At 38.3% G+C, this 21,883-nt stretch overlaps 1 protein-coding gene across 1 annotated transcript in view; it reads left to right on the plus strand.

Moving 5' to 3' along the window:
* Positions 1-1,462: 1,462 nt before the first annotated feature.
* ZNF106 (zinc finger protein 106) overlaps positions 1,463-21,883 on the plus strand; it is a gene marked incomplete at its 3' end in the record, with an annotated part of 53,206 nt that continues 32,785 nt past the window's right edge. Inside the window, exons 1-3 of the mRNA XM_079700611.1 lie at positions 1,463-3,213; positions 12,543-12,628; positions 16,472-16,533. Coding sequence (XP_079556737.1) covers positions 3,195-3,213; positions 12,543-12,628; positions 16,472-16,533 — 167 coding nt within the window. The 5' untranslated portion in view covers positions 1,463-3,194. The remainder of the gene's footprint in view (positions 3,214-12,542; positions 12,629-16,471; positions 16,534-21,883) is intronic.

Genomic DNA, 21,883 nt, shown 5'->3' on the forward strand with positions numbered 1-21,883 from the left:
GGTAAAAATGTGTTTATGATTATCTGAGCCTAGAATCAAATTTGTTTTACATATAAACACACAGTATTATTATTTTTTTGCATAGAGCATAGTTATCATGTAAATCAAGAGACTGTGGTTTCTTTGTTTCAGAAAGTTTATCAAGAGTTGGTCACTATTTTGGAAGGTCATATCACAGACAGCAGTGTTATTCATGGTATTTTTATCAACAATAAAATACCTATATCTGTCTATATTTGTAAGTGTCACATTTGTAGTCTTACTTAATATCATGCCAAAGCATTTATATGTTGAAATACATATTGTTTTATGATAAATTTTCTTTTTTATTATAGCTAGCACATTATTTCAAAATTTACATGTGTAAGTTACAGTAGCTCTGAATTTCATTTCAGGAAGGATAAGGAGGTGTTATAAAATATTTACAATAAAAAGAAGGTATAAAAATAGCTTTAAAGAAAAAAATTGTATGGTGACAATTTGGAAAGGTGACTGAGGAGCACACTGGGAATTCTTATAATAATCCCTCATATTTATATATGAATGAAAATTCCCATAATGTTTTAGAAAAAAGGGTATTGGGTCTGATATGGTTGAGAACTGCTGCTCTTCTGTCTGCCTCAGAAATAGTCATAGTTGTGATAAGTGGTATAAAGAAGTTACTGGATTTTAGGGGAGTAGTGTATAGTGAGGAAATACCTAGTCTGGGAGATCAGGGAGTGCTTCCTCAGGCAACTGACATTTGGACTGAGATTTGAAGAATGAGTAGTTAACTAGATGGAAAGGAGTAAGAGCATTCCAAAGAGAGGGACCAGCATAAGAAAAAGCCCTGTGGGAGGAGCATGTTAGGTGGGAAAAACTGAAAATACCATTTTGTCTGGTGCACAGAGATCAAGGGGGAAAGTGGCTCAAACCTATGTAGTACACATAAGCAAGGATCATATCAGTGGGCCTTGTAAGACTTGTTAAATATTTTGGTTTATGTCTTAAATAATTGGATGCCATTGAAGGGCCTTTAAAAGTGAGGGACTGAGGCATGAAAACATAAGTGTGTGTGAGAAAGGCATTTTCTTTGTATGGTTGAGGGACTCATAAATCACATGTTTAGATGGAGGTGAAATTGAAGTAGACTGGAATGCTGAGCCACCTCATGAAAGACAACTGCCATTCAAGAGTCACTCAAACTCCAGCACACTTCATCACTAAGCCTAGGGCCTCTTACTCCATCACAGGATTGAGGAGTATGTCTTCTTTGATCAGCCCCACCTACTTGACCATTGCCTGGAGTTATTCAAACACAGTGAGGGCACTTAAAAGTGCAAGCATGGGAAGCCAGTTCTGGTCATGACTAAGCTCCTCCTGCAGATAACAACTATTAAATCTGGACAGAAATACATAAAACAACTAAAATCACTGCAGAGTTACTAAAAGCAAACAGATTCTGGAAGGTAATTGACACTTGGGGAACAGAACTACAAGGAGTGGTTTCTCATTTTCATGGCCCCAGTTTGTGCCAGGTAGGATGGTTAAAATTCTGATAGTAAACTGCTAGTCTTTGTGATCTAAAGAACCAAAAATAAGGCTCAAGACAGTCACAGGTGTTGTAAAGTAAGAGGAGAATCCTGGAGAATAGAAACATCAAATTCTGTGACTAAACTCTACCCAAGTCTTGGCACACTGTTGAGAACTATGCGTGCGTGGAGCAGACTCCAAGAAGCCCAGCTCAAGATAAAAGAACCGGGGCTTCCCTGGTGGCGCAGTGGTTGAGAATCTGCCTGCTAATGCAGGGGACACGGGTTCGAGCCCTGGTCTGGGAGGATCCCACATGCCGCGGAGCAACTAGGCCCGTGAGCCACAAATACTGAGCCTGCGCGTCTGGAGCCTGTGCTCCGCAACAGGAGAGGCCGCGATAGTGAGAGGCCCGCGCACCGCGATGAAGAGTGGCCCCCGCTTGCCGCAACTAGAGAAAGCCCTCGCACAGAAACGAAGACCCAACACAGCAAAAATAAATTAATTAATTAATAAACTCCTACCTCCAACATCTAAAAAAAAAAAAAAAAAAAAAAAAAAAGATAAAAGAACCGAATCAAGATCTCACCTACCTGAGGAACAGAGTTTTCAGTTTGAGTCAACCAATTTAGATACTTACTAGAACAAAAATAAATAAAATTAAAATCAACACTCTTCAAAGGAATATAAAGGAATCCAGAGTCTCCACAAATAACAGTTATGTTTGTTATTTAACTTAACAATTAAATATTTACAATAGTCAGGATATATTCCAAAATTACTCATGTACAGAGAATCAGGAAAATGTAACGTGTTCTCAAGTTAAAAGACAATCTACAGAGACGGACCCTAAAGTACCCAAATGTTGGGATTAGCAGGAAAGGATTTTAAACTTTTATAACTATTTATTAGTAAAGGAAAGGAAAATGATGCAAAGGAAATGTGCTCATAAAGAATGAGTAAGAGATTAAGAAAAGATCAAATAGAGATTCTAGGACTGAAAAACATAATTTTGGAAATAAATTAAACTAGGTGGGCTAAGCAGCAGAATGGAGATGACTGAGGAAGGAATCCATGAAATTGAAGGTCAATAGAAATTCAATGCGAGGAACAGAAAAAGAGTAGGAGGAAAAAAGGGCCTGAGAACAATATCAAAAAATCCATCACCCATAATTGGAATCCCAGAATAGGAGGGGAAAAAATGGGGAAGAAAAAAAAATACTTGAAAATATAACAGCTGAAAATTTCCCAAATTTAGTGAAAGGCATAGATTGACATATTCAATAAGTTCAGCAAAACCAAGAAAAGTAAAGACAAGAAAACCTCTAGTTTATAAATGAAGAAAACCGCGACTGGATTTTTTCATAGTCAAACTGCTAAAAGCCAAAAATAAAAGGAAAAATCTAGAAAGTGGCCCAAAAAAACCCAACATGTTATATACAGGGGAGTAATCATGGAGGTCAGAGTGAATAGAGAATATTTAAAATGCTGAAAGAAAAATCTGAGAACCCAGAATTCCAGATTCAGTAGAATAGCCTTCATTAATGAAAGCAAAATAAAAATATTGTCACATAAAACCAAGAGAATTTGTTTCTAGCAGATCTGCATTACAAGAAATGCTAAAGGAATTTCTTCAGGATGAAGGGAAATGAAACCAGATGGAAACTTGAATCTTTGTTAAGGGAATGAAGAGCATCAGAAATGGTAAATATCTGGATAAATAGAAACTGGTTTTTTCTTTTAATTTCCTAATACTATCTATGATTGTTTTAAAAAAATCATCTTGTGGAGTTCATCATGTATTGTAGATATAAAACATATACCATAGATCATAGAATGGGAAGTGGGGGTAAATGAACCTGTATTGTTGCCGGGTTTCTACATATTATGTGAAGTGGCATGTTACTAACACCTAGTACAGTATGAAAATGATAAGGATGTATATTCTCTATCCTAGAGCAACCACTGTGGAAAAAAATGATGCAAAGAAGTATTGCTAAAAAGCTAGCAGAAAAATTGAAGTGAATAATGCAAAAGAAGACAGAAACATGTACAGCCAAACAAAATATAGGAGATTAAAAATAATAAAATGGTAGAATTAATCCACCCATATCAGTAATTTCATTTACTTTAGCGGAATAAATGTTGATTCAGTGCATAAAGACAGATTGACTAAAAGTAAATGCCAAAAGATATACCTTTCAAACAGCATAAGAAGGCTGGAGTGTCTATGTTCATATTACATAAAGTAGATTTCAAGATAAAGTATATTGCCAGAATTAAGGCAGTTATTTCATAATAATAAGAGGGTCAGTTCATCAGGAAGACAGTCATAAATATGTATGTGCCTAATATCAGAGCTTCAAAATACATGAAGCAAAAATGGATACAATTAAAGGAAGAAAGAGACAACAATCACAGTGATTTTAACAATTTTCTCAACAATTGATAGACATCTAAGCAGGCAAAAAAAATCAGTATAGATGATGATTTCCACCCAACAACTACAGAATACACTTTGTTCCCCAAAGGTACGTATAGGCCAGATGCTTGTCTATAAATAAAGTCTTAATAAATTTAAAAGGGTTGAAATACTACAGACTATTTTCTTTCACCATAGTGGGATTAAAGTAGAAATCAAGATGTCAAACAGAACTCTGCAAATATTTGGAAATTCAGTGAAACTGGTAAATCGATGAGTCAAGGAAGAAATTGTAAGAGAAATCAGTAAATATTTTGAACTGGATGATGAAAATACAACATCTAAATCTGTGGGATAACTGTTATAGCCAAGAGGAACCTAAGGAGACATGATGATTAAACATATGTGGTATCCTTGTTGAAATTCTGGAAGAGAAAAAGAATACTAGGTGAAAAAAGAGGAAACAAAGTATGGACTTAAATTAATAATATATCAATATTGATTTATTAATTGTGACAAATTATACTAATATGAGATGTAAATAATACAGGAAAAGGGGTGGGCTATATGGATACTCTCCTATTGTTTTTTGCAACTTTTCTGTAAATCTAAAACTATTATAGTTTATTTAAAAGCGCTAAAATATTTGTAGGACACAGCTAATGCAGTTCTTAGAGGGAAACTTATAACTTAAACACCTTTAGAAAAGTAAGGTTTAAAGATAATGAATGAGCTAAATAAAGTTCTACCTTAAGCTAGTAGATGAAGAGCAAGATAAACCCAAAGTAGATAGAAGGGAAGAGATAATAAAGACAATAGAAGAAATCAGTGAAATAGAAAAAGACAACCAATAGACAAAATTACAAAGCCAGGGTTGGTTCATTGAAAAAAATCAACAATATTGATGAACCACTTGATTGACTGATAATGAAAAACAGAGATAACACAGATTAGTAGTATCAGAAATGAAAGGGATCACTACAGATCCTGTAGGATAATAAGGGGATATTATAAACAACTTTATGCCAACAAATTTGACACTATAAATGGACAGTTTCTTAAATGTCAATGTACTAAAAATGTCAATGTGCTAAAATCTGAATAAGCTTATATTAAAGAAATAGAATTAATGAAAAAAAGAAGGGTTTCACTGATGAATTTTATCAAGTATTTAAAGAAGAAATAACATCAGTCTTATATAAACTTTCAGAAAATAGACAAAAGGGAAGCACTCATTTCACGAGGCCAAAACCTGATAAAGGTATTACAGATTGAAAAGAAAATTACTGGGACTTCCCTGGTGGCTCAGTGGTTAAGAATCCACCTGCCGGGCTTCCCTGGTGGCGCAGTGGTTGAGAATCTGCCTGCTAATGCAGGGGACACGGGTTCGAGCCCTGGTCTGGGAAGATCCCACATGCCGTGGAGCAACTGGGCCCATGAGCCACAACTACTGAGCCTGCCCGTCTGGAGCCTGTGCTCCGCAACAGGAGAGGCCACGATAGTGAGAGGCCCGTGCACCGCGATGAAGAGTGGCCCCCGCTCGCCGCAACTAGAAAAAGCCCTTGCACAGGAACGAAGACCCAACACAGCCAAAAATAAATAAATAAATAATTTTTTAAAAAAAAGAAAAAAAAGAATCCACCTGCCAATGCAGGGGACACGGGTTTGAGCCCTGGTCTGGGAAGATCCCACGTGCCTCAGAGCAGCTAAGCCCTTTCGCCACAATTACTGAGCCTGCACTCTAGAGCCCGCGAGCCACAATTACTGAAGCCCGTATGCCTAGAGCCCGTGCTCTTCAACAAGAGAAGCCACCACAATGAGAAGCCCGTGCACCGCAACAAAGAGTAACCCCCGCTTGCTGCAACTAGAGAAAGCCCACACGTAGCAATGAAGACCCAACGCAGCCAAATTAAAAAATATATATATATAAAAAAAATTACAGAACAGTGTGTCTTATGAACATAGACCCAAAAAATTCTAGGCAAAATATTAACAAATCATAATACATCATGACTGACCAAAGATAGATGGATAGGTATCTGATAAAGCAAGTACTGTAGAGTAAAATGGTAACCATAGAATCTAGGTGGTGGGTATATGCGTATATGGTAAACTGGGTGTGAAATATTCACTATAAAACTCTTTAAATACTTCTGTGTTTGAAATTTTCCAAAATACAACATAGGGAGAAAAATCGAGGGAATATTATGATCAGGTTTGCATTTTAAAAAGATTACTTCTGCTGTAGTATAAGGAATTAGAAAAGTACAGGATTACCTGAGAGTAGTTTGAGAGGGGGTGCTGAGACCACTTAGGAGGATATTATACAGGTATACTTTTTAGGCTGATAATTTCAAGGTGAGTTTGAGCCCTGGGAAGTTTTTCAAGCTCTTGGAATACTGTACTTTTGAACAACAGCTAATTTTGTCTAAGCATATTTTTTACTGTATTGCTGGGATTTGGGATACATCATTGCTACATGTACAGTCTGCATGTGAGCTTTTGACATTTACAAGGATATGAGATTTTTGCAAATTCCAAAATTTGCAAATACCACTACTTTAGTGGCACATAAATTCCTTCTTAAAATCTAATAAAATATATGGTGACCTTTTCAGAGACTTAATGATTTTTTAAATACAGGACAGAGGCATTTAGAAAGCTGTTAACATAAATTAAAACTGCTAAAATAAATGCTTTACTGTAATACTGTGGTATGGTCACCCATGAACTTAAAAGATTCTATAAAAAGAAGAAATAGTGAAAATGATTGTTATTATAGTCATACTTGTATAAAGTGGATGAAGATTATTGAATGGACTGTTAGCAATAAGATGCACGGAGAACAGCAAAGCTTTTTGAGAAGAACAGTGAGCAGTTAGTAAGGCTCACTCAGCTTGCATTGATTTTAATTCATGTCATAGAATTTTACATTACTATGTGGATCTTTGGGGTTGCTTGGAAATATATATAAATGATATGTTGAATACAGGAATGCCAACTTTTTTGTTTGTTGTTTGTTTTGTTTTTGTTTTTGTTTTTTTTGCAGTACGCGGGCCTCTCACTGTTGTGGCCTCTTCCGTTGCGGAGCACAGGCTCCGGACGCGCAGGCTCAGCGGCCATGGGTCACGGGCCCAGCCGCTCCGCGGCATGTGGGATCTTCCCGGACCGGGGCACAAACCCATGTCCCCTGCATCGGCAGGCGGACTCTCAACCACTGCGCCACCCGGGAAGCCCTGGATGCTTGACTTTTGATCCCTTTTCCTGAGTCACAGCCTTAACTTCCTGTCTTCGTTTTAGCCCTGTGCTTACTAATAAAGAATAAAGAGTGGTGTGTGGGGCTTCCCGGGTGGCGCAGTGGTTGAGAGTCCGCCTGCCGATGCAGGGGACACGGGTTTGTGCCCCGGTCCGGGAAGATCCCACATGCCGCGGAGCGGCTGGGCCCGTGAGCCATGGCCGCTGAGCCTGCGCGTCCGGAGCCTGTGCTCCGCAACGGGAGAGGCCACAACAGTGAGAGGCCCGCGTACCGCAGGAAAAAAAAAAAAGAGTGGTGTGTGTGTGCACGCACGTGTGTGTATACACATACATATATGATCCTGGTGAGCGTTATGTTAGGGCAGATAATATAAAAAGTAGGAATGCTAGTGAGTTAAAATGCTTATGAACTTATGCTCCATCAGAGATAGTGGATGGATGCAGGAAACCACCAATCACTTTCCTTGGGAAACAAGAGCCAGCCAGAATTTAGAACTAGTAAATAGGACAGGTACCCAGAATAAGCCTTTGAAAGTTGTGGGTACAGGTTCATATGCCCCAAAATACTTCTTGACCTTTGTTGTCAGCTTACTAAAACTCCTTCCTTAGCTAGGAGCCTTGAAACTTTCTGGGGAGTCCCACTCAGCAAAGTGAGGACTTTTCAGAAGTGCCAGTCATATCTTTGTTCCATAACCTGGGCAACCTAGGGGTAGTGACAAAAACTTGTTGTATCACTGAACATTGTCTCTCTGTTGCCCTGTCTTGCTCACCAGAAATCCATTAGTTTTTTGTCAGGATTAAGGTGGACAAGTTACCTGTGGAATTCAGAAAAGGGATACTAATCTGAGTACCACTTCCCCCGCCCCAACAAACCAATAATTACGCTTGTTTTCTTCAGTGTTTTACAGTATATTATCATTATAGAGTCTCAATGGGTTTTAATTATGTCAGAGTTCAGATATCTTAAGTACTATGTGCTTATTGTAACCAGTGTTATAGGTATATGAAAAGACAGATCCCTTCCTCATGGTAAGGTCAGTGAGACCAGACATACCTACCATCAAACAGCCTTCAGAGCATGATGAAGTACAGAATGGGGTGTCTGGAGACTAATGCCATAGTTCTATTCTGCCCACACAACTGTATTTCTTTTTATTAGTAAGCTGTGTGGGTGATTCTGATGTACTGCTTGGATTTAGAACTTGTTCATTTATTGGGAGCAGGAGTCAAGGCAGGAAACATTAGTGAGTATAGCAGTTGGGTGAAGGGAGAAGAATACATATAAGGTCATGCAGGTTTATCACACTGAAGAGTAAATAACAATTTTTTTCCTCTTTTAAAAAAATTTTTTTATTTTATTGAATTACAGTTGATTTGCAATGTTACATTAATTTCTACTGTACAGCGAACATAAATAACAATTTAAAAATTGAAATCTGTCAGGACCTGGTGACTAAATATGAGAATCTGAAAGAAAAGAATCAGTAATATGGTTTTGCCTAGGAGAATGATAATTGTATTAATAGGATAGTAATTAAGATATTGAGAAAAGGTACTTATTGTAGGATTTTTTAGACTTATGACTAAGAAATATCACAGATATTTCTCACAGTTATTTGGGGAAAATTTGAAAGATTTCATAATGGGTATATTTAAGTGATATGGGGGAAAATGTAAGGTGGTTAAAGTGAGGACAGCAGTAGTTGAACTGACTTACTTGACTTGTATAATGTAACCTCTCAAGCATTTTGAGGTTGCAAAGTTGGATGGTTTCTATTTCCTTGACTTCTAATCGTTGTTAAGACCTTTAAAGAAGGCTGTGAGCTAATTTCAGTATTTCAGAAAGCTTAATGGAAATTATATTTTTACCCAGTTTAAGGATGTACAAATTAAAGTTCGTCTTTAACTGTAATCATATCAACTCAGTATTTTTATTATTTATTTATTTATTTATTTTTGCGGTATGTGGGCCTCTCACTGTTGTGGCCTCTCCCGTTGCGGAGCATAGGCTCCGGATGCACAGGCCCAGCGGCCATGGCTCACGGGCCCAGCCGCTCCGCGGCATGTGGGATCCTCCCAGACCGGGGCACGAACCCGTTTCCCCTGCATCGGCAGGCGGACTCCCAACCACTGCGCCACCAGGGAAGCCCTCAACTCAGTATTTTTAAATACTAGGTCTTTCTTGATTAAATACTTTGCTAGCAGTTTACACTTTTTGATTTTTTTATGAAAGTGAAAATTTTTACAGAAATGAAACTTAATATATACAGATTAGAAACATGGAGCTCGTGAAAAGAAAAAATAAATAAAAAGAGGGAGCCTTTGGTTAAAAGGTTGATAGAGGGCTTCCCTGGTGGCGCAGTGGTTGAGAGTCCGCCTGCCGATGCAGGGGACACGGGTTCCTGCCCCGGTCTGGGAAGATGCCACATGCCGCGCAGCGGCTGGGCCCGTGAGCCATGACCTCCAAGCCTGCGCGTCCGGAGCCTGTGCACCACAACGGGAGAGGCCACAACAGTGAGAGGCCCACGTACCACACACACACAAAAAAAAGGTTGATAGAGAGTATTTTTATTATAATGACTTTCTTTATCCATTTACTACGAGTTGATGGCTTTATTAAATAGAAACACAGTTGGTATTTTAGTGCTTAGTTTTCGATTGAGTAAATATATAAAAACCCCACAGCAACTGCTGTTGCTTGTGCCAGGAAGTGTCACTTTTTCATTGACTTCATTGCTTCCACGTTTTTTGTTCGTGTTTTGCTTTAATGGGTAATAATTTGAAGCAGTATTAAAAACATTTCTGGATATATCATCTTTATCACTGATTTTGCAACTCTTAGAACGATGCTTGCTGAATGAAATAACAAAATACTGCTTGCAAATAGTAATTAAAGTTAATGTTAAGAGATAAGGGAATTAAAAGAATAATTGTGCTTTGACACTTAGCACCAGAGTGGTTTGTGTTAATTTTGAGATTTAGGATTAGTAATACTAGAAGCATAAATAATACTGTACCTATCCATAAAGGTATATTTCTTTGTTTTATTAACTAGTTAACATTCAGCTTTCTCAAATGGTCAAAATTTTACCCACAGTCTTGTTTTGGTGCTTTGTAATTTGTTATTGAATAGAATTATTTCAGACATTTAGTAGTGGTATGGAGTGGGTTGCAATAGCAAGGAAACTGAGTGACAAGAGAGGTAGAGAACCTTAGGCTTCTTTCTCATTGGTTTTTCCACCGTGTTGTCTAAGGGTTAAAGATTAAATTAGGGCAGCTTATAACTTCATTACATCACAGTTTTAAGTCCCATAAGGAACAAGCCCAGGCAAGGAAGCAGATAAATCTATTAGAGTCTGGTGTGTGTGTGGAGGAAAAATAATTTTGCCTGGGGAGTGGAATTAAATTCTCAGGTAGGGCATCCTTGCAGGGATGCAGGAGGAAAGTATGGTAGTGCTAGAGGATTGTAGAATAGAGACCCTTCTGGTCTTAACCCAAACCTCAGTATTTATCCAGTTACCTCTGTCTTACATTTAAAAACCTAAGATAGTTCTATTTGGAACAATTCAACAAATAATTATGGAGTGCCTACAATGTGTCATACACTGTTCTCAGTGCTAGACCTATACTAGTGAACAAAATATACCGAGTCTCTGTTTTTATGAAGCTTAATTTTTTTTTTTTTTTGCGGTATGCGGGCCTCTTACTGTTGTGGCCTCTCCAGTTGTGGAGCACAGTCTCCGGACGTGCAGGCTCAGCGGCCATGGCTCACAGGCCCAGCTGCTCTGCGGCATGTGGGATCTTCCCGGACCGGGGCACGAACCCATGTCCCCTGCATCGGCAGGTAGACTCTCAACCACTGTGCCGCCAGGGAAGCCCGAAGCTTAATTTTTAATTGGGGAAACAAAGAATAACAAATGTATACTATGTTAGGTAGTAAAGGATGCTTGTTTCAGATATTTCTTGCTGTTTAACAAGCTGTCCCAGTATTTACTGGCTTAAAACAGCTATTTTGTTTCTTACAATTCTGTGGGTTGAAAAAGGCTCATTTGCGTGGTTCTTTAACTGGTCCCACTTGGGATGCCTCATTGGCAGCTGGGCCTGGAGTGCCCAACATGGCTGTCAGGTGGTGCTGGCTGTTGTTTGGGTGCTCAGCTGGGGCCTCAGTTTTTTTCCCTTTGGCCTCTCCATGTGGCTGGGTTCTAAGAGGGAGTGTTCCAAGTGTGCAAAGGCAGAAGCTGCAAAGTTTTTAAGGCCTGGCCTCAGAAATTGCATTGTCACTTGCATTGCATTTTATTGGTCAAAACAGGTCACAGGGAGGGAAAATAGACTCTATACCTTTTGATGGGTGGTGGTGACAACGTCACACTGCAAAAGAGCACGTGGGGTGGGAGATAATGTTGTGGCCATCTATGGAAACAATCTACCATAGTACTATTAAAAAGTAAAAAATTAAGCAGGTTATTAGGGGGATAGAAGAAATGGAGGGCAGGAAGTACAGTATTTTATAGGGGGTCAGGGAAGGCCTCCCTGATGAGGCAGCATGAGAGAGTGAGCCATGAAACCCATAAATACATTTTTTTTTGTCTGAAGGGTTTATTTAAATATTTTAAATGTCAGCATAACACAGAGAAAAGGCTCTTAAACCAGAAATAAGAGATGTGGGGTCAACTCTCTGCTGTGCCATAGGTACATCCTAAGGAAGAATATTCCAGGCAGAGAGAACAGGAAATATAGAAACCCTAAGGTGGGAGAATCCCTGGTGTGATCAAGGAATAGCAAGGAGGACAGTGTAACTTGAATGGAGCAATACAGGGAGAGTGATAGGGCGTGGAGTCAGAGAATGAGAGAGAAACAGATTTTGTAGCCCGTGACAAAGGACTTTGGATTTTCTATGAGTGAGATGGGATTCTATTGGAAGATTCTGAGCAGAGGAGTTAAATGATTGGACTTAAATTTTAAAAGAATCCTGTTCTGAGAATCTTTGGTTGCTAATTTGAGAATAGACCATGAGAGGACAGACAAGAGTGGAAATAGGGAGTCAGTGGTGCCATGTGAGATGGTAGATATGCTAAGCAGTGAGGGGTGGTTGGATTTCAGATGTACTCCAAGGTGGGACTGGCAGGATTTGCTGATGAGGGTGGATATGGAGTGAGAAAGAGGAATCAAGGATGACTCCCAAAGTTTTTGCCCTAGGTACCTGGAAACTTGGAATTTTCCTTTACCGAGATGGGAAGACTGGGGGAGCAGGGTGGAGGTGAGGGAGTTGCAGGATTTGTATTTTGGGCTATGTTAAGATGAATCTAAAAAGACATCTGGGAAGAAAAGGTTACTAAATGTTACTTCCTCATTGCAGGTATGACGTTGAGTGCTTCAGATCTGGTCACTATGGCACGAGAACGAAAATGCATATTGTGCCACATTGTGTACAGCTCAAAAAAGGTAATAATAGAAGAGGGAGAATCTGAGGCTTTTATGACTGATCATTTTTTCAGAGACATCACATGGAATTTATAGATGGGTAAAAGCCATTAACATCTTACTTATGCTTCTTTCCTAAACCTTAGTCTTATTTCACTGGTTTTTTTCTCATTACCGCCTCACAAAACCAGTAACTATATTATTAAATCTCTACCTGGAATTTGAGGATACTCAACAGTATGATAAAGAGAAATTCAGTTAGTAACCAGTTATAGAGAAAAGACATTAAAATTCAGGTTGAGATTATAACAACTTTCTGATTAACTAAGGTAACAGCACTGATACGTAGCGGAGTTCTCTTTCTGCATATGCTTGTGAAAAGTGCAGCACAGCAGCAATGGTACTAACTATATCCTTAGACGTCCACAAGGTGGGGATGTTGCTCAAAGAAAAACACATTTTTAAGAACTAAAAGAATTTACCTTTGCTTTATGGAAATTGACTGCAGTTTGTCTCACATTTTGCTTTTCTTTTTTTCCCCCATTTATTCTTGCTTTCCAAGAGTGCTGCTAGCTTAAATACTGAGGAATTTTTTCTCTGTTTTTAAGATGTTCTTGATTGTCATTGGAAGTTCAGAGAACTGGGAAGATTATCATGAGTGAGGTTAACCAGCGAAGTCTGAGTAAACCTTGAAAGATGTTTGGGTGTAAAATGGCTTAAAAGAAATGGAGAAGAGATATTTTAGGTGGGAGAAAAATACATACAAAGGTATAGCGGTAGAATGGAGTATAACAGTTCTAGGAGTTGGTAAGAAGGCTTACCTGATTAGAACAGTTTCATCTTGGGAGTAGTGGGACCACAATTTAAATTGTAATTTAAGTGAAGATAGTTAATAAACAGTGTTGAGTGCTAGACTGAGGGGTTTGATTGTGATCCATCTAGTAGGCTGGGGTGAAGAATTTTTTTTTTTCCTATTTAGGATTTCTGTTAGTTATGGAAAAATCAGCTGAGATTTAAAAATCATGTTTAGTAGTATACTTGCTGCCTTCTACAAAAGTAAAAGAACTGCTCTTCCAATTTTAAAAATTTAGACCAGGGTTTACTCAAATTTTCAATAAGGCTACTTTCAGATTAGAGGGGGATGGGAAATTGAGAAGGTATGAGATGGGTACTCAGAGGTGTGGTGTCAGATTTTCGTGGAGTAGCACGCCTATCTTGTTATATCTCATAATTTTGCTACTTTAAGTCCTTTTGGCATTTCTTCTACTCTGGATTAAAACATGTTTCGTCTCTTCATACTTTTCCATGGGTCACAACAAAGTTAAATAAGGGCTGGTGTTATATACTCCTGCCTTAGGGACAGTCAACTATAGGTTTTTAAGCAAGGGAATGGCGTGATTTAAGTGTTAAGATAGGGGTAAGAAATTAACGGGATGGGTTAACTGAAAGGGATAAACTCAGATACTTATTTTTAGGTAGACTATGAACAACTTATGTTGATGTGCTTTCCTCTAGTTTGCCAAACTAGTATTACCTTGGTTTCTCCAAATACACTGTGAAGGAGAAAAGAATCTAGGGTGACTGTGTATTATACCCCTGAGTATCCTAAGGCTTATTAACTTATGAAAATCTGAGAAGTCCTGGAATTAAAAAATATTAAAATTTTTTTCTGTTACTCAGTGTTTTCCAAATTTGTTCAACCCCAAATCCTATTTTTCTCCCTTCTTCCCCCTCCTTTTAACAACATAATACTGATGTAAGGGACTAAATAGAAGCTTGGTAACTCTGCAGGTATGCATTTGGAGCTGTATCTGTGGATCTTTCTCAGCTATTTGAAAACTCAGTTGTCTCATTATTTGCATTCATTCCTTACAGCAGGATGGAAGAGGATTTCACATTGTAAATTTAGAAACAGATTATTGAAGTATTTTAAGCAATCAAAAGTCACATTAAGGGAATTCCTTTGCCGTCCAGTGGTTAGGACTCTGTGCTTCCCCTGCAGGGGGCACGACTTCGATCTCTAGTCAGGGAACTAAGATCCCACAAGCCATGTGGGAAAAAAAAAAAAAATCACATTAAAACTAGTTTTGAATGATAACATTTTTTATAACTGAAATAGAATACAGAATTGGTTTTTACATCAGAGAGAGTAACCTATTTCAGTGAATACTCTTTTGGTTAGGAATAGTTTCATTGCAAGAAACAGACCCACTTAAATTTAGCTCAAGAAAAGGAGATGTGGCATATGTTAAATGTAATCTAAGGAAAAACTGAGCAACAGGAAACAAAAACTGAACAACAGGAAGCATAGAGATTTGAGCAGGTGTTGTATATTGTTCATGGATTTTTTCATTCTGTATCCTGTCACTAACTCGACTTAGTTTTCTGCTCTATAAATGTTCATTCTGGTTAATGGCCAATCAGTTGTAGGTAGAAGGGGTCACATGTAAAACTGTCCCTTCCGGATGAAGCATTTGTAGAGGTAGGAAAGAAATGGTGGTCATCTTCAGTAAAATTGCCATTTAAAGGAAGTGTTTTGAATCATAACACTGTGTATCACACTGTGTGTAGATAACTTAAAGAAGAGGTTGTTGTACTCCTTTTGACAAATGAATTGTATATAATAAAAAAAACTCAACGCACTAGATGTTTGCAACGTGACATGGTGTTTGAAATGTTGACTTTGGTGCCGGATCTGCCAGAGTTTGAGTCCTAGTTTCACCACTTGATAATCTGTGACTCTGAGAGGGCAAGACTAGATATTTTCACACTTATCCCTTCAATGCCTAGCTCTGTACTTGGCACCTAAGAAGCACTTGATAAATCTTTGGTGAATAAACAAATTAGCTTCTCTGCATCCTTGTGTCCTTATGATGTTAATAATCCTCCCTTAGCAGTGTTTGGTGGTTCAAGTGAGAAAATGTTTGAGGCATTTAGCACAGAGCACAGTTAATAGTAATACTCAACAATTGTAGTAACCCTTTTATCATATTGGTAAACAGCCATTCTCTATTATGGCATACTGGCTATATATACTTTGTGTGACAGAGAGACAGACATTTGCAACTTTGAGTTTTTTGAAGGGTGTGTGCATGTGTGTCACGCTTGCACTTATAAGTGGAAGCTCTTTCCACAGATTTTATTTCCTTCCCACCAAGGGTGGGAGGGAGGGGAGAATCTAGTATATTTTCAAACTTTTCATTGGAACCAAACAAATCAATTGGTGTGGGGAAGGGAGTGGGCAGTGAAGGTGAAGTCATGATTGAACTGCCGTGTTCAAGGCATTTTTTGACCTACCATAGGAAAATTCTGTTATATCTTTAACTTCTGTGTAGAATTGATGTATCCATCTGTTCATTCAACAAATATTAGTAACTGTATGTCAGGCCCTGGCCAAGATACGGGTAAGAGTTGTAACTAACTCTTGAGAAACTCTCAGTTGAGTGGGGAAAGAGAGTATGGTGAAAAGTAGCCAAGTAGTTGAGAAGTTATGTGATTTCAGGCAGTTGTTTTTTTTTTTTAATAAACTTAAGTAAATTCCTTATATTGGGATAGAATTTAACATATTTGTTTATTATTTACTCTTTTGCCTCCTAAATACAATATACTTTCAAACCTTTTTGAAAAGCCACTTAAATAGGTCTTTCTTAACTATTGCTTTATTTAAAAATGAAATATGTCAAAAAAACATGCTAAAGAGTTACTTAATAAGGAACTGATTCCAATATTGAATTGAGAATGGTAACCACAAACACAACTTTGATACAAGGAGCTTGAGCCCCAATCGTTGATTGAACAGGACAGAGGAATTTTTTTCCCCAAAGCAATCCCCCTTAGTTTAACCTGCTTTCTTTAATTTTGAAGGAGATGGACGAACACATGCGGAGCATGTTGCATCACAGGGAACTTGAGAACCTGAAGGGCAGGTATGGGACGGCTGTCTTCCATAAACTTCTGGATGTGGGGGGATCTGAGGGCTGATGGTGCTTGTCAGCTTATTTTATAGTAATCCTTCATAAATGAATGTTGTCTTACGGCATAGAACTATCTTTTGGAATTAATAACAAGTACAAGTAGATTTTTTTTTTTTGCCTTCAAAAGGGATAAATCTTTGTGCATCTCAAGTGTGTAGAATTCACAGCAGCTCTAGCAAATAGATTACAACAAAGGTTGGTGGGGATGAGCTAGTTCTCTCATTAGTAAGCTTTCTTATTCCTACACAGCAGCCTTGCAACTAGGACATTTCATATTATTGCCTCAGCAGTGTTCAAATTATTGCAGGCCATAAACCTTTACTGTTGCTGGAATAGTCTGAAAAGTCCAAAGTCTCCTAAATAGCACTGAATCTCATTAGTGTAAATAAAATAGATGTATAAACCTTGAGTATCTAAGAATGCTATTTTGTGAATTAAAGCTTGAGATGTTTAAGGAAAGAAAATCTAACAAATAAGTACCTTTAAGACATTAAATGTAGCATGTATGTATATCCTGTGTCTTTTTTTCCAACTAAGTTTCCTGTTTTGATGTTTTGGACATGTGTGAATTGGAAGTTTGGAGACAGTATGGAACAGAGAAACTTTGGGAAACAGAAATATGAATTATACCTTAGTCCATGAATAATGGTTATAGTAAGTCCCCTACATATGAACCTTCAAGTTGTGAACTTTCACAGATGGGAATGTGTGTTCCCATGTCCAATTACATAAGTTAGTTCATGTGTCTAGTGTACATTGTCGTGTGCGTGCATCCTCTGCAAGTGGTTGTGCTTTTGTGTGCTTTACTGTAAAGTACTATAGAGAGTACAGTAGTACAGTATTTTTATTTCAAGTCCAGGATGTACAGAAGCAAGCTTAAAAGCAGCAGTGAGGTAGCTGGTACTGCTAAGAAGTGCCAAGCGATAACGACGGAAACAAAGTGAAAATAATTGAGAGTGGAGCGAGGCGAAAAGATGGTAGATGTCGCTTGTTCTTATAACATGAATTGTTCAACCATCAGCATGATTCTAAAGAAGAAGGATGAGGGCTTCCCTGGTGGCGCAGTGGTTGAGAGTCCGCCTGCCGATGCAGGGGACACGGGTTCGTGCCCTGGTCCGGGAGGATCCCACATGCCACGGAGCGGCTGGGCCCGTGAGCCATGGCCGCTGAGCCTGCGCATCCAGAGTCTGTGCTCCGCAAAGAAGTGTGGAAAAGTGATGGAGGAGATGGAGAAGCTTCTCAGTGTGTGGATGTAGGATCAGCATCAGCATTGAGTCCCACTCAGCCTAATGTTGATTCAAGAGAAAGCTAAAAGCCTTTATGAAGACTTGAAGAAGAAAGAATCAGAGGGCGTGTCTTTTAATGCTAACCCATGGCTGGTTTCATCGGTTCAAGGCTAGAGCCAGCCTTTACAATGTAAAAGTAAGTGGTGAGGCAGCGAGTGCAGATACAGTAGCTGCCCGGGAATTTCCTGAAATGCTTCGAGAAATTATTGATGATGGTGTGTATTTACCCAAGTAGGTTTTTAATGTGGTTGAGACAGGACTGTACTGGAAGAAGATGCCAGACCAAAGTTATATCAGTTAGGAGGAAAAGCAGCAAAGCATAGGCTAACTCTGTTATTTGGTGGCAATGCTTCTGGTGTTATGAAGCTGAAGCCTCTCTTAGTTTATCATTCAGAGAACCCAAGAGCCCTTAAAAACATAGCCAAGGGCTCTCTTCCTGTCGTGTGGAAGAGTAACCCCAAAGCCTGGGTTACACGGGCCATTTTCCAGGACTGGTTTTTCCACCACTTTATCCCAGAGGTAGAGACATATTGCTTGGAGAAGGACGTCCCATTCAACATTCTTTTGCTGCTTGACAGTGCTCCAGGCCACCCCCATTCATGGACAACTTCCATCCTGAAGTCAAAGTAGTGCATCTGCCACCGAATATATGTCACTCATCCAACCTACAGACCAGGGAGTTGTAGCAACTTACAAGAAATATTATTTATGTCACACTTTTCATCAGGCAGTAAAGGTGAGTGATGAATCAGGAGCAACCTTGTGACAATTTTGGAAGGACTGTAACATCTACAAGGCCATAAAAAACATTGACTTTGCTTGGCATGAGGTTACGACTGTCACCATGAATGGGGTTTGGAAGAACCTTTGCCTGCAGTTTGTTCACGATTTTCGTGGATTTGAGAAGGTGGATGAGTCCAAAGAGGTCTTCAGCAACTTAGTGACCCTCAGCAAGAAGCTGGAGCTTGATCTGCAAGAGGACAACTTCATTGAACTCTTTGCTGTGCAACAAGAGGAGCTGACTAATGAAGACCCGGTGGAATTGGAGGCCCAGAGAAAGGACAAAGAGAGACAAGAGGAAGAAGAGGTAACTGAAGAACTGAAGAGATTCATGACACAGGAAATGGCAAGGGGATTTTCTTTATTTGAGGAGGCACTGTTAGTTTTTGAGGCACAGGACCTGAACGTAGAATGGTACATGAAGGCTGCAGCGGCCGTTCAGAATGCAATCCAGTGCTACTGTGTTATCTATGACAAGAAAAGAAGAGCTACTACTCAGACATCACTGGATCATTTTTTCAATAGGGTAGATAGAATTCAATCCAGCAAGGAGCCAGAAGCTGTGCCGTCAACGTCAGGTGTGATGATCAAATAATTAAGGTAATCCACATATAGGGAATCAAAGGTTGACGGTATTTCATAGTTTCCAATGATAATGAGTTAAAGGTCATATATATTCAAGGTATTATAAGGGCTCTCCACATTAAATCTGAGTGAACGCAAGTTGCAGCTTGCCCTCCATCTCCTATTGCTGACGATCCTTCAGCTCTACCATCTCCCACCTCCTCTCCCTCCTCCAGTCAGTAACTCTTCTTGCCTGTTCACTCGGTGCCAGCCCCTGTATGCCAGCTGGTGTACTGTACTACTGTGCTTTTCAAGGTACTATACTGTAAGGTTAAAAATGTTTTCATTATTTTTTGTGTTTTTTATGTATTATTATTTGTGAAAAGTATTATAAACCTATTACAGTACAGTACTATATAGCTGATTGTATTAGTTGGGTATCTAGGCTAACTTTGTTGGACTTACGAACAAATTGGACTTATGAATGCGCTCTCGGAACGGAACTCGTTCGTATGTAGGGGACTTACTGTGCAAGCTTTGATCAAGATGCCAACCTAAGTCATTTGGAATTATTTGAGTTTTAAGTAATATAGTTTTAGGTTGTGTGGGCAAATTTATATGTTATTAAACTTTCAGCATCTGTTTAGCATATTAGTGGAATTTTTCCATGGTCTCAGTCTTTTACTGTGTGAAGGTTAGGTCTTAGCAGCAGTATAAAAGAGGCGTTCACTCAGATTTAATGTGGAGAGCCCTTATAATACTTTGAGTATATATGATCTTTAACTCATTATCATTGGAACCCATGAAATACAGTCAACCTTTGATTCCCTATATGTGGATTACCTTAATTATTTGATCCCATTTCCAACATACTTCTTTCTGGAATTCACCTTTTTCTGGGCTTCTTAGTGACCTGTAGTGTATTATAAAATCAAACAAAGCAAATGAGGTTAGTAAATCTAGTCGTTAGGAGAGAAGCTCATTTTGTTCTAAGACTAATGCCTTATTTTATTCAAAGATCACTAATTAGCTAATTAGAACAGTAAAAAAACAAATTTTGATAACTTAAGATTCATGTTCATAGTCAGTGCAGAATCATAAAAAGTAAAAAACGTAGAGGTCCTTTCACTCCCTCCCCCCCTTCCTACTCCCCTCTTAGAGGAAAGTCAACAGTTTAGTGTATATCCTATCCAAACCTCTTTTCTGTGTGTATACATAGATTTATATTTATATATATACACATTTTGTTTTGTCTTACTACCATAACTGAACCACATGCCATATATATGTATTGTTCTGTAATTTGTTTCTCCTTTCCTCCCACTTATCAACTTAATTGTGCCATGGAGATTTTGTCTACTGTTTTTAGTTATTTGGAGCATAATCAGATAGTTAAGGAATAAGCATTGGAAGCCTCTGAAATGACAATAGTAATGTCAGTGTTAACACCCAAACTCATTTTATTTAGAGGAGAGCACTTTGGTACTTAATTTACTCATATTTTAGATATAGTGCTATAAGGTTTGGTATGGTTTCCTGGCCAGTACAAATTATAAGGGAGAAGGCAAGCAGGTAGCAAGGAAAAACAGCTGGCAAAGCTATAAAAAACAACACAATCTTAAAAATCATTTACTGACTTGGAACATTTATTGCCATGACAAACAGTCATCACTAGTTTGTACCAAAGGGACAAATAGTTATCAGTCATTATGTTTTTTCTTCCTATCCTCAGTTTGTGATTATTTCCTCTGGATTCCGTGTTTAATTACTGGCTTTCTGATATTAAGTATCACTGTAATTTTTGGTTGTGATCTGGTTAAGAAATGTAAAGAGCATTTTTTTAGGTTTTGAATGCAAGCTTGATTGAGAAGTAACTTATTTAGTTCGCGATTGTAGACATCTGGAACATTTCCCTATTTTTTCCTGATGTACTTGTTCAGATGTATGGCCTGTAAGTAGTTTCTACAGATAGATGCTATTAAAAGGGCACAAACCTTAATTTATCAACCAGCTGTTGTGGTATAGTTAGAGCAAGCTTAATAAAGAGGAGCTTATGGATAGAATATCTGAAGGCTTTGCCTTTCACACATGAGAGGAAATTGTGTGGTAACAGGATGAAGCTAATTTGGGCCCTCTGTTAAAACACTCTGAGGAAAATTATTGCCTTTATTAGTCAGGAAGTAAACCAGTACTTTTTTCCCAACAATTACTTTATATATTTATACAAAGTAGTATTTTAACTGGTTATTGATAAAAAATTGGAAAATAGCATCATTCAAATATTATTTAATTTGCTATTAGCTTTAAAGAACATGTGGTTTCCCAAACACCCTATTTGGGAGCCTGAACGCATATTGTAATATGCTTGACTCCAGACACAGACACATTTGAATTTTCACAAGATGTGGTTGACCTATCCTGCTCTTTCCCAGTATAAATGTAGATTCTCTCTTTTCTCTTTTTGAAGTTTCTTGTAAAGCTTATCTTTAAAAAAAAAAAAAAACTAGATTTCATTTATAAGAAAAATGTTAGGGATTTCTGTGTTTTGATAAATCTGTGTTTTTAGTGTTAACTTTTATGTTGCACTTATTGCTATACCCTTCTGGGTAGGATCGCGAGGTATTTTTCTATCAAGTAACTTTGGAATTATGGTTAATACTCTTTCTTGCAAT

The sequence above is a fragment of the Hyperoodon ampullatus genome (assembly GCF_949752795.1).
Source record: "Hyperoodon ampullatus genome assembly, chromosome: 3".
NCBI classification, from domain to species: Eukaryota; Metazoa; Chordata; class Mammalia; order Artiodactyla; family Ziphiidae; genus Hyperoodon; species Hyperoodon ampullatus.